This window comes from Melopsittacus undulatus, chromosome 4, assembly GCF_012275295.1.
Source record: "Melopsittacus undulatus isolate bMelUnd1 chromosome 4, bMelUnd1.mat.Z, whole genome shotgun sequence".
NCBI classification, from domain to species: domain Eukaryota; kingdom Metazoa; phylum Chordata; class Aves; order Psittaciformes; family Psittaculidae; genus Melopsittacus; species Melopsittacus undulatus.
In genome coordinates, this window is record NC_047530.1 from 84,045,917 (window position 1) to 84,060,147 (window position 14,231).

A 14,231-nucleotide genomic window follows, 5' to 3' on the forward strand; every position below is an offset into this window, starting at 1 on the left:
AAACCTCTGGGGTCCCTTGTCAGCATTAGTATGCATGAATTATCATTTTGCACAGGCAGACAGCTGCTACCAGGGCAGGAGGAGGGTGAGGGGCTTGTGAAGGAGACATGACCTCCTTTGGCTTACCACCAGTGAAGCTAGCACCTAAAGGGGACGTGCCACAAGCATTCCTCAGGAGCAGCGCAGGGTGCTTTGCCTCTGCAGGGCTGCCCACAGCCCCAGGAGCTCAAGGTCGTAAGGATGGAGAAGCAGTGAGAGATACTGATGGCAGTCCCCAGTGACAGGAGCAACCCAGCTAGACAGGAGGAGCACAAAATAAGATACAGGAGTCTGGCTGCAGGAAGCCTAAGCTGGTTTCTAAAACCAAAACAAGTCCAAGCTGGATGGGTCCTGAATAAGAAATGGAGATGGCAGTGCAAAACATCCTCCTTGGGGTGAATTCAAATATGGTCCTGAAGTCAGCAGAGTAAGACCGAACATCCTCAGCACCATCCTCTCTCATGAGCACAAATAAGATCTTCTGCAACTCCTTAATTATTTCTCTTATCACATAATGCTGCCCACTGGCTTCCCATCAAGAAGGGAAAACAGCCTTACATCCACAACAGCTTCTGGGGAGGAAGGATCTGGAATGACTGTCAAATCCCCGCTTAGGAAATGACAAAAATGTCATCCAAAAAAAGTTCATGCCTCCAGTTGCCAATATAACAGCAGCATGTGCATGTGCTTTGTGGCCACAACACTTCAATGCCACAGTGCTGGCATTTACTAACACTTTCTAATGCAGACTGGGCCCAACCTTCTTTTTCATCCATACCTACAGTATTTCCAGGCACAAGAGAAGTAATTAATAAAAAAACTGACAGCTGGTTTGGGAATATGTAAGTAACCAGGTCAGTAAATCTGCCTGCACAAAAAAGTCTCACTCCTCTCATTGGCATACCATCCAACCACGTGTGAACCACAGACCTCAAAATCTGTAAACAGATTTTATCTCTTTATCTGTACATCCGAAAAAGGGCTGAACAACCCACATGAATTACATTTCAGCACTCCCTTTTATCAGAGTTGCATGTGTAGACCCAACACATTTGAGACTCTGTTGTATCAGTGGCTGTACAAACACTGTCACTGTCCCAACAGCTGGAAGAGACAAGGCTATGAAAGTAAGGAGGAGGAACAGGCTCTGAAAGCAGGGTGATATGACAGAGCAAAAACAGGGCTGCCTACAAAGCAAGGCCCCCAACACAGGAAAACCCTTCAGCAGGTTATCAGTCAAAGCTGTCATCTTGTTACCAGTATGTTTTCTCATCATTGTCTCTGTTGTTTAATTGCTTTTGTTCCTTTATGTTACGGTGAAAACCATTGTACAAGAGAACAACTCCAGTTGTAACTTCAGGGAAGTACAACTGCAATTTCTGACCAGTCCTCAGAAGTGGATTATCAAACAGGGTTTCCCAGCCCAATGTGCAGCCTCTGCAATACCCGCTGGCTACCCTCCACACAATACCCCCTCCAAACAGACTGATGAACATCCTGAGATAGCAAGGGGCTGAGATCCTGCCAAACAACTAATAGAGCCTGTGACCCAAAAAAGCAGCAGAAGGGGTGTCAATGCCAGAAATTTCCTTAAACCATGTAAAAATAAAAACCACACTTGCACTTGCAAAACTAATCTGAAAGAGGAAGTCACCAACAGTCAGCTGTAGTTAGATGTGCTCCTACAAGATTTCAAAAATCAAAAATGCAATCCATTAGCCATTGTTGGAGATAACATGGGATTTTGATTACGCTCCTTGAAATAATCAATCCCACCCTCCACACAGACTGTGATCCATTTATGCTACAGCAGTTTGTGTGCTCTCCTGACCAAACAAAACCAGATCAACTCCTGCAAAACTCTCCTCCTCTCAGACAGAGGGCTTTCTTTGCCTCCACATTGTCCTCACTTCTGCCTCACAGTCTGGGGTGGAAGCTGCCATAACTTCTGCTGCTGACAGGATGTCACATTTGTAAGGCTCCCCATATTCTCTAATGATCCCAGGCATTTCAGTATCACTCTCTCAAGGCAGAGTTGAAATAAAATTAAAATAAATAAATAAATAACACTCACTTCTCAAAGCATCAGCCTAGCTTGCAAGAGCACTTCTCCAAAGAGCTGTGCTAAGAGCCATGAGATGGTAATGGCTTACATCTAACATCTACTCAAACAGAAAGCCCATGCACAGCTCTCTGTGTAGAAAGGCATTTGATACTATGCTCCTGAGTGGGGTTTAAGAACCTGCAGACACCAAAATAAGAACAGGACCCAGAAGAGATGGACGCAGCATGGGAAGCTTGAAACACAAGATTTCCCTTTGAGAACAAAGCAACATTTTGCCCCTGTTCTAGGTTACTGATGTAAACTACAGAAGAAGCAACAATAGCAACAGGTTTCCATAGCAGAGAACAAATGAGCTGCTCTAACAACGGGGCAGATTAAAACTTGAATCTTTTAAGGGATAGAGAAGCATCAGAAAATGTGCTGCTGGAAATAATTAAAGATTAGGACTAGCAGACTGACAAGACAGAGTCTCATCTGAATTTAGGGTCTGATTTTCCTCCCTAGATCACAGCAAAAAGCCTCCCTATGACCCACAAGGCAACTGCAGCCTTCTGCTCCAAATGCTCCCCTCGAACATGCCAGAAATGCAAACAGAATAATCCATGTGCTGCAGGGACCCAGCACCACTTGTCACAAAATACAAATAACTCCCTGTGCCCATTAGGCAATTGGTGAGGCCAGGAATGTATAGGAATGAGATTAAAAATAAGTATTTTCCAAAAATTAAAACCCATGAGATTAATCCTCACTGCAATCAAGAACACGCCAAGGAGAGGACAGAAAACCAAAACAAAAAGGTAACAGATATTGTCAAGCAAAAACAATTAAGGGAGAAAGTGTAAGCTTCAGCCCTGCAGAAAGTCAAGAAGTTATAATGAACAGTACTTTCCATGGAAATATAAATTAGTAAGAAGCACTTGGCAGCCCACATGCCTGCACAGAAATAAGATGAATACATTCACAGGAGCTACCAAAGGCTTTGCAGGAACTCCTAGAAATGCTGAACACAAGAATTCTCTTTGCAGCTTTCCTCAGACTCATCTGGACCTCCCCCAACTCACACAACCTACTGTGGGGGAACACTGTACTAACCTGGGATACAAGGAGACTACCACTATGACTTTCAGTTCACTCTAACCTAATATCCCTGTGACAGCAGGTTTTGAATGTACCACTCACTGGCACACAGATGCTGCAGCACTTTGTACTATTCTCTTGAAGCCTGTTTTCTGACCTCTAGATGTACTATGGACCTAGAGAGGATCAAAGAAACATACAACGGGCTGAGCTGGAAAGGACCTTAAAGATCATCTAGCTCGAACTCCCCTGCCATGGGCAGGGATACCTTCTACTAGACCAGGTTGCTCAAAGCCCCACTAAACCTGGCCCTCAATACTTCCAGGGATAAGGCAGCCACAACTTCTCTGGGCAACCTGTACCAGTGTCTCACCACGCTCACATTGATTATTTTCCTAATACCTAATCTAAACCTGCCCACTTTCAGTTTAAAACCACTCTCCCTTGTGCTATCCCTACAAAAAGTCCCTCTCCACATTTCTTGTAGGCCCTGGAAATTGCTGTCTTGTAGGTACTGGAAGCTACTCTAAGGTCTTCCCAGAGCCTTCTTTTCCCCAGACTGAATGAAAAAGTCTAACTCTCTCAGCCTGTCTCCATAGGCGACGTGCCCCAGCCCTCTGATCATTCTCGTGGTACTCCTCTGGACTCAGTCCATCAGGTCCATGTACTTATGTTACCTAAGAGCCTCAGAGCTGCACACAATACTCCAAGTGAGGCCTCACAAGAGCATAGTAGAGGCGCAGGATCACCTCCTTCAACCTGCTGGTCACGCTCATTTTTATGCAGCCCAAGATACAGTTGGCTTTCTGGGCTGCAAGTACACACTGAAGCCGGCTCATGTTCATTTTCTCACTGACCAACTAGAGGATGTTTTAAATGAAACACTGAATTCAGGTAAATAAAGGTAATTTTACATTAAATCTTAACTTGCTTACTCTTAATACTAGTCTGAAAAACAGCAACATTGAAAATTCACAGCTAATGAGCAACTGTAGGCAAAACATATGGAATATACGTGGTTAGGACGAAACAGACATGAACCCAGGCTCATAGACCCAGCAGGCACTACAGTGGATTTTAGTTAAATTCTCTGCATTTCTGAATTAATGCAATACACCAAACTAAACAGGTTTACATTAAGAACTGAGAGCTTACTTAAAAAAAGGAATTTTTTTCAGACTGACACAGCACTTCCTGCATGGTCACTCAGACAGGAATATAAAAGGGCTTTAATGCAAATTAGCATTAACCACACAGACAGGTTATCATAAAGACAGGAGGAAGGCATTGAAAAATCTATGCTGCAAATGCACAAATTGCCCATACAGACTGCAGCCACACAAGAATCATGTTGGCAGTATAACTACACCTACAAACTGTTCCTTATGGACACGTTACTTCCCCTGGCTCCAGCAGCACCTTGCCACCTTCTCCATGCTGTACCTAAGGTGGTGTGTGTGCCACCCACCCCTGAGCTGCCACTGCCCTCTGCCTTCAAGGCAACTGTAGAAAAAAGCAGAAATCCAGACACTGCAAACCTACTTGGATGGAAGGGGTCACATCAGTGTCAGATAATCACTCCTTCCTTCCTTTTTTCTCTCTCCATTAGATCTGGTCCTTTTTATTTGCAATTTCAAAGCTTTTCAGCAGCTTAAAATTCAACTGTAAGGAAGGAAGATGAGTAGACTTATACTTTTAAATAAATCCTACTTCTGATCAGCTTTATAGGAATGAGGTAAAAACTAAAGACCAAAATGACACTTAATGCCAGCAGCCTTATTTCTGAAATTCCTCCCTGCTATTTCAAAGCATTAAATAAATTAATTTACAACTGTGTGTAAAGCCTTCCTGTATCAAGGCATTAGGAAATTAGAAATTTGTGAAGGAAGATTTAATCTAAAAGGCAGATAAACACGGAAATTGGGGGAAATCCCAGAAAATACAACTACTCATTAGATTTGGCTCTCATGAACCAGCATATGTTTAGATACACAGCCCTAAAGTACTGCTTTATCAGCCAAATTATGGGCTTACATTTATGCTAAGTGTCATGGGATTGCAACAATAACAAGTAATTACTGGGGATGAAGACAAGAATGACACACAGGACACATGAAAGGGACTGCAAGAATGACACACAAAAGCTGAAAACGTGGAATTAAAACCAACCAAAAATTAGTGAGACATTTTAACCAGATGGTATTTCCTCTTCCTAGCAGTCTGATGTGTTAAAGCCAAGCACATGCGCTATGACAGCAGATGGAAATCACACAGCTTTGTTTATGTTTGGGACCTACAGTAGTAAAGGGAACCATTAAATTTGAACAGAAAATAATTACCCACAGCCAAAGAAATGGGTGAGGTTTTGAAAATACCAGTCCACAACTGGGCAGGAGTTATAGTCAATAAAAAACTCGGGACAATTCAGCAATAGGAAAACCTTGGAGAGTTCACTAAATCACACTCATGATGGAAAGAACTACTTTCAACCTCTTCCGCCTTCTGCCTCCTCAAGGCTGCACCTGACCACAATGCATTTTATAACCTGTCAAACACATTTTAGCAAAGCCATTTTGTTTTCTTTCCACTTCATCCAAGTTAGTCATACTCTTCCTAATAATGGCAGTCTTTGACCACCCCCGTGATCTATAACAAAACCTATCCAAGGCAGCTAGAGGATAACTTTAAAATTATACGTCTTCAAAGCATCTCTCTTGCTGTTGTAGCATTTCTCCTTTCAAAGTTCTCCAAACTTTTTGCAAATATTGATTAATGAATCATGCAATATTTACCCAGTTGCAAGGAAAACAGATACAACTTTTTAACAGCCCAAACTAACAAGAAGCAAATCACTTGCAGAGCCAGGAACATAAGCTGGGACTCTCAGCTCTTATTAACATAGTATGTCTCCAGACATTAGTCCCAAACTCAGGATTTACCAATTTACAACTTTGTGCTCTATTCTTGATAACACGCACTTTACCAGCCATGATTAATTCAATATTCCACCATTCATTCAACATCAAATGCCTGAGCAAGAAATTCCTAATTAAAACATGGAAAGGCTAGAATAAAACATATTTTTGTCACATTGTTTGTGGATCTTCTATTCACAAATTAAATAGCTCCACATTTAATTGTGTACAGAGCCACATATGCTATCTCAGCACAAAGGAACAAACAGTGACCACTTCAATGCCACACGCAACTCTTGTGTTGCCCCTTCTTCATCTCTAGAAGGAGGCATCTATTTGCCTGTTCAAATTGACTGAAATTTCTCAAGAACAAGGACCTTATCTGCAAAAGTGCACACAGAGGCATCCCTGGGTGTGTTGCATGGCCCTGTTTCAGGATGGCACTTAACTCCAGTGAACCTAACTGCACAGGGAAGGCAGGTACCTGGCACTTCCCAGCCCTACATCTTGTAAGCCCAAGCACTCTGGGAAGCCCTGCTATTCTGCTGCAAAGCGACAAACTAAATGGCAGCCTCCTCTACTCCACACTAATAGTGTCAGCAAGAAACCAAGTATTTAGCCACATTATGCTGAAAAACCTCCCTGGTCTTCCCAAGAGCACTAAACCTGGCACTGAAAGCTCAAGTCTAGCTTCTGCCCCATACCACAGACCTAATAAAAACTGAGGCCAAGGAGCACAGTTTCCACGTAAGCAACTCAGGCTGCCCACCTCCAGCCACAAATCTGAAGAGTCTCTTCTGCTGTACAAAATACAGAACATACTGCCAAGACTTAGCAATCAATAATGATTTCCATCAGTGGAGCAGTATGTTCTTGCTTTCTCCTGAAAATAAAGGGAAGGAGAAGAATGACAAGAAACAAACAAAAAATAAATAAAAGTACACCGCCAATAAGGAAAAAGGCAAGAAGACAACTGCTGTCATCACCACAGGGAAGCAGAGCCACAAACCACAACTCTGCATGTATGCCAGCCGTGCCAATGCTTGGATCTGAAGGCAAAGAAGTCCGTTACAGCAGGATGTGAAGAGCAAAGCCAAAATTCCCTGCTAAATATTGCTGCTAAACAAGCCATTTCTTGTCAGTATTTGTAAAACAAATTGAGCCTGTGCTGTAAATATCCCTGCATCTGTGTGCAGTTTGTTTCAGCATGAAGACTTGCAAATAAGCCTCACAGCATACTTGCAGTGGGAGAATGGCTTGAGCAACTCTGGAAAGACTGAGCTGTTCAGGCCTTACAGCTGGCCCTTTGTGATCAGTGACAGCACTACTGCAGCCTCTCTCATAGTATCACTGCAGTAAGTGATACACACACACACACACACAAAATAGAAAAAATAAAGGTGGCAATAAGCAAAGGAAAGAAAAAAATCTTCTGAGGAAAAAATTGTTTCAAAGTTATCTCAACATTACGAGACTGAACTGAGAATGCTTTAAAGGTTTAACAAGCAAAGTAATCACAAAACTTGGTTCACACTCAACCTATTTGTAGAGGGTTTTTTGCGTGCATCAAGGCCTCCTCTGACACAAGCCAGTCTTCCTTTTTCCTTGCCCCATGAGGCAAGTTCACAAACTCTGTTATGACATACCTCTGCAGGTGGAAGAGATAGAAAAGACATTTCTGATAAATTGCCAGCTACAGCTGGACAGATCATCTGTTTTTCTCCAGGTTCTTCACAAACAAATAATCTGAAAGGAAGCACTGCTCAACCCTTGAAGACAGAATTACAGCTATTGCTATCTTACAGCACACTCCCACTGCCTGTCACTCTGCAAATACAAATTTTATTGTGGTATTACTGGCATCAAAGCAAGTTTTGGGAACCTACAAATCTATTCCTAGGTCTCCCTATCTCTTAGAGCATAACCTTCACCAGGTTGCTTCACTCTTTGGCAATAACTCACCTTTCATTACAAATAGGAAGCTTAAGTATTTCCCCACCATGGTCAGAGGAAAGACTCTGCAAGTACCAAGCTTCCTATGAAATGTATTAAAGTACTACCTGCAGCAGACTTTAAAATATATATATTGCAACTAACTTTGTTACGAAAGTTTGTTTTAGATGACAACATTTAAAAAGGGAGAGCATATTAGGATTTGACAAATTGAAGTTTACTTTGCAGCAAAACCAAACAACACATTTCACTCTCCATCACCATCACTTAAAACCTCAGGAGCAGAGACTGACCTGTTGAACTAAGAGACAAAACTTCCCTGGATTTTAAACCAAAGTCCTAAACATTGAATTTTTCCTTCTTCAATCCACAGATGGTTATTGCCTAGTTATACTATAGTAGCATTTTGAAGGGCCAGATGAAAAGCCTCACCAAGTTACATGCACGTGCAACATGCATACATACATGGTTAAGCAGTAAGTCTCCCAACACAGAAGTAGCCTAAACCAAAAGGGAAACCAAAGATGCAAAAGGCAGTGACCACTCCAAAGTGACAAAGGGGGCCACTTAGAAATTAAAGCCAAGAAGCTGGCTCAGTATCCTATTTGCTCACCCTCATTACTGACAACCAAAAACTGCTTATCAGTGCTTTCAATAGAAAAGGAGACTGGACATCAGAGGTATGCCAAATCTCCATGCAACCTTCTCACCAGAGTCAATACAATTTATTTGCTGGCTTTTCAGCAGGTGAGAAGTGGTACAGTCTCCACTGACCTCTGAGGAAGCAGCTGCTTTCTGCCAGCAGACAACTTGGAACACAGACCCCATCATCTGCTGGGCAGAACTTAAAGTGTCTGTGTATTGGATAAGCCCAGCAGAATGCAAACAGAAGGCAGAAGCAGAGGACTCCATGGGAGAGACACCTGCTTGATGGCAGGGAGAGAGCAAGATAGGTTAACCAACAAAAGCTTCTGGATCACTGCTTGATGGATGGAAGCTGATTTCAAAAGTGTAATTTTAAGGGAGCCACATGATTTTCAGAGCTGACTTAGATTTGTGCACAGTGTACAATTTGCTCATATCATGGCAATTCACCTAAACACAGAGATAGGCAGCAAGCTGCTCCTCTACAGCACAGGAAGGGGAATTTGCCATCTGGAGGCAAAGATCTGGAAGCTGCAGAGGCAGAGAGGCACTACAATACACAAGCTAAAACCACAGGCAATGTGTTATTGACCAGAACCACAGTGAAGGCTTTCACATCTGCAAACCAGAAACTACACACCTCTTAATTCCTCTGCACACAATTAACCACTTTGAGAAACAAGCTCCCCTGCCTTCACATTAAAAACTGCCATGAACCTATACAAGCACAGAGGAAGTTCTTTACAAGAAAGCACATTTGATTGAGAAATGCAAATGGGTGGACACCTCAAAGCCAGGCAAACAGCCCTAGTGCTTGTGCAACCTTTACTATCAGAGCAGAACTGCATTGACCTCCAGCTGATGGAATTCCTCCTCCCCTGGCTTGTGCAAAAACCAAAGCAGTCAGAATTTCCATGCTACGTGCGCCCCCTGAATGGCAATGCTAGCTGGAGTCCCCAGCTTCAGGCTAAAAATCATGCTGTCAGAGAGTGACAACAGCCATAAGGAAAAAATTATTCCCCTCCACTGCTCTGAAGGAAGAGAGGATGGTAAGATACAGGCACCCTACAGCTATGAAGACACTGAACAGAGCAACGCTTGTTGAGTTACAGGCAAAAGTTTCAGAGCTGCTAAAAAAAGTCAAGACAGCAATAAAAGCCAAAAGGGAAGAGGGGAAAAAAAAGAAGAAAGAGTGCAACACATACCCACAGTCTATCCAGCTTATAGTACCTCGTCCTTTCACCTCCTGGGCTACGCTGGACAGTAACCTGAGTGAGCTTTCGGCAGCAGCAGCTGGAAGACAAAATAAAATAGTAATAAAAATTAATCAACAACAGCATTATTACTTCACACAGAAAAACACAATGGTGCATTCCTTTGTTCTGAAGCACTGAAAGAACATTTTCTCCAATTTGAAGAAACCAGTATGTGAGGGATCAGCAAAATCTTCTGTAAACTAAAAGGAATGCTGGCTGCAGCTAAAGTTAGGTGGCTTCTTCCCTCTATCCCCCTTAAACAACACACTGAAATTCATACCACCAGGCATGCTCCCTGACCTACATTTATGGAATTATACTATGTCCTCTCCTGCAAACTGGCTTCCATCCCAGCACTGCCTTCTTTCTGTGGCTGGGCACTAACAGGTTTGTATCACTGCCTGCTAATTAAAGCATTTAGGACCTTCATCAGCTCCAAGGGCAAGCCATTCAGCATCTCTTCCTGCTTCAATTGCCCTGCCATACATAGAAAGTAACACAATTTTTCTCATAATAACTCTGGAAGATACCCAAATTAACAGTTCTGAGGAGCTCAAAACTATTAGCAGAGAGCACCCACAAAAGGTCCTTCCAAGAGCTGGCTGTATTAGAAATACCCAACTGAGATTTTTATAATGCCATGCCACACGAAGCGTTTTGCAAAACCCACACCATTCCAGAAGAGTCTTATAAATGGCATTAAAAATTAACACAGAAGAAACTAATAGAAAAACTAAATCTAACAGAAACTGTTTCCTGCCTCGATAAACAGAAAACAGAAAAACAGAGCCTCTTCCAGATCTGTTTAAACTGTTGCTGCTCCACGCTACTTCAACTAAGTGAATATAGGAACACCTATATTGGGTTAAACCAAATGCTCTTATAATAAACCACTATCTGTCTCCAACATTTGAGAAAGTGAAGGCCTATATAGGCTAGAGCAGGCAAGTAGAAACAGTGGGCAGGGATAGCCTCCTCAGTGTCTAAACCACCGTAATTTTTGTCTCAACAATCTCTTGAGTCAGAAACAGCTTCTTTTGCTTTGACAGCCTTTGCATGGGCCTGATACCATCAGAGATGCCAGCCCACACACGTTAGCTCTCAAAAAAACTGTACTATCCCCAATACCGATAACATGCAACTGCCACCTCTCTGCAACACAGGGATGTAGACACATGGGGAAATTCTTCACACAAAGTGGAACAGTTGGACAAAAAGCATTCAGGATAGGACAGACTTGTCCCAGAAGACTCACTAGTTGAGCAGCCCTGGCAGGATACCCTGCTGGTAACGTGAACTCAACATCTACAAATGAGAACATCTCCTAAATCAAATTAATTTTCTATGCGAGACAGAAATGCTCACCTAGTTCTGCTTAGCTGAGAAGCAAAGCCTTTGTTCCAGCAATATGATCAGATGCTGACCAACACCTCATTACACTTGGGGGATATATACCAGGTTTAGAATCGCACCTCGAAATTCCTACCTCTTTTTTCCCCTTCCCTCTTTCTGGGTGAGAGACAAGAGACTTCTAATTGTGCAAGGATCACTGTTCTAGGAAGAAACATTAATCCCACAGTCAGCTCCGTATGCAGTGCTTTAGACTGCTAAAACTAACCAATTAAGTAACAAAAACACAAAAAAGAAATCTCCACAACACAGCTTTTGAACAATGTCCATAGGGCAACATTTATTTGATGAGTGTCAGAGCTGAAGTGTTCTGATTGTGCTGCTAAAAATGAAAGCAACCACTGCTTACAATATTAAGCGTAAAAAGAAAATTTTCCCTTTCAAAAGCTGAACAATAGAGATATCTTTTTTTTATCTGAAGTGTTCCTTTCAAAATCAAAAAGCATTAGACTCTTCTATGACTTTTACTTTGAACCTGTTACTACAAAACCATTTGGCCAAGTTTACGCACTCAGAGTCTCCCACTATAGCAAAACACAAATGTTTTAACAAAAATCAAGTCACATGTATCATTTTAACTGTTTCAGAATATCTTTAGGAAATAAAAGTTAATTATCCTAGCATCTGCACATTTTTGTCTGCCTAGTTTTCTGATATTGGGGGGAGGGGGGAGAAGGATATTGGATCATCACGTACTGCCTCCAATTTGCCACATTATAAACCCAGAGCAACCACCAATGTCACTAAGTTTGAGATAAGACGTTTGCAACAGGTCAGAAAGTGAGAACACAACCCACAAACAAAGCCTTATCTTGTACTGCTTGCCAGGAGGAGCAAGAAAGAAACAACAAAAACAATGCAGCACTACGGAAAAAAACTTCATAGTGATACATTTTAATTCTTGCTCTCCAATGACTTCCACATCCACAACAGCATTCTGCACTTGGGTTTGGAACTTAAAGATTGTTTCTTCATTTTACATGGTGTCACACAAAACAACAAACGAAAACAAACAAAGCAACAAAGGAGACAAGATACAGCAAAAGCAGAGTACAACAAAAGGAAGAGCACACAGGCAGATAAGGAAGAGTGAACAGCCAGAAAAGATCCTGAAAGAGAGAGGACTGTAGCATGACAGTAGCATAACATGAAATGAGCCATTTCTCCCTCCTACACAAGCAGCTCATTTTTTATTTTTATATTTTGTTAATTAAAGTTGAAAGACAACCATGGGACACTCAAAGCTGTCAGAAGCAAAGATGGATTGATTTCAGTACTATAACTCTTCATTAAGTCTTTCAGTGTCACCAGGAAATTGAAACTTGCGAACTACTGTGATAAACACACCAGAAAACTCTGTCTGAGAGCTGTTACGAGCTGCCAGTTTTGGACACAAAGCCAGAATAAAGTATATTTTTGCCAATGTGACAGAGCAATTAGATCAAGACGCCACCAATCTTGAAACATTTGGAGACTCTGAGCTAGAACAAAGACACCAGTCCTGAAGAAGCCCTTGTAGTCGCAGAAGAAGCACCCTGAAGTCACACAAGGCAATACTGAACAGAGAGCAAGTAAGGGCAAAGAGCTTAGTCATCTAAGCATGTACACAGATGTTCAAATGCACACCCCCTGCCAGGCACAGACAGCTGTGACACACAAAAGAGGACTTACCAGATTTGGAATACAGCACCAGTATGTTATTCCGTGTCCTGAGAAGCTTCTTAAAATCCTTGTGGTCACTTATTTTTTCTATGAGTGGAGACACCTTCAATGAGTACACCAATGCTGGCAAAAATGCCTACAGAAACACAAAGCCAGAAACATCAATAACAGCTTCCATGCTGAGAAACAAAATACAAAGACAAACTGCTTTTGAAATTGCCTTGACCTTTTTCCATAATGTTGAGACACGCTGCCTTAAATAAACTATCATATCAATTTCATCAGCAAAAGCCAAAGAAATAAAAAAGTTATACACATGACTTACTGAAACTGGAACAATACCACTCCCAGCAAGCATACTTAAGTGGAAAGATGAAATAAATACAACATCAAGAAATATGGTTTCAGTTAAGAAGCCTCCCCCTTTAAATGTTTGTTCCCTAGGTGGATAATCAGACAAAAATTCTTATGTACATTTAATATACTGTAACAAAAGAAGAAGCAGATTGCTACTTGGAGAGCACTCTTATCCCTAGATCTCAGAATACACTGCAAACTGAAATCGAGTACTTTGATATCCCACAGAAGACAGCAAGAGCCATGAAGTTAAAATAACTAACCCACACTGACACAGAGCAGATGAAGGAAATGAAAACACAATTTGCAGGTAATCTAGCACCCACGCTACAGCACTAACCACAACCCTCTCCCACCCACCCTTCCAAAGTGGAACAGGGCTTATGTTTCCCAGAGATGATACTGTACTACACACACACACGCACAAATGCCTTTGCCACAAGACCAAATTTGGCTTCCACTGGCCACACAGAAGGCACAGCATTTAATCCCTCTGCATCTCAGTTCTGTACCTAAGCAAAGACTTAATTTTGTTGTTGCATCTTTTGGGCTATTTAAATCATGATCGCTCCAGAGCAGTCTTTTATCCTCCCATGAAGTAAAACTATCAAAATATGACCATAACCTTGTCTGAAACCTCTACTGCTAATTTGTACTGCAATAATTCTCAATAATAATAATAATCTTAACCATCAAGCTATGCTGCCTCCCTTCTGTGCTACATTGAATTCATACTAATGGAATGATTATGGGAAGCTTAGCTGGAGAAATTATCTAGTTTACATTCACCTTACAGTAAAACCTTAACACTTAATTGCTTGGCTAAAAGCTTGAGCTCATTTGCCTAACACA

At 41.8% G+C, this 14,231-nt stretch overlaps 1 protein-coding gene across 1 annotated transcript in view; it reads right to left on the reverse strand.

Moving 5' to 3' along the window:
- The window catches only part of PDIA5 (protein disulfide isomerase family A member 5), a 102,545-nt gene that overhangs the window by 77,519 nt on the left and 10,795 nt on the right, over positions 1-14,231 (reverse strand). The window contains 2 exon segments of the mRNA XM_034061332.1: positions 9,900-9,987; positions 13,032-13,158. Of these exon segments, the coding sequence (XP_033917223.1) occupies positions 9,900-9,987; positions 13,032-13,158 (215 nt within the window).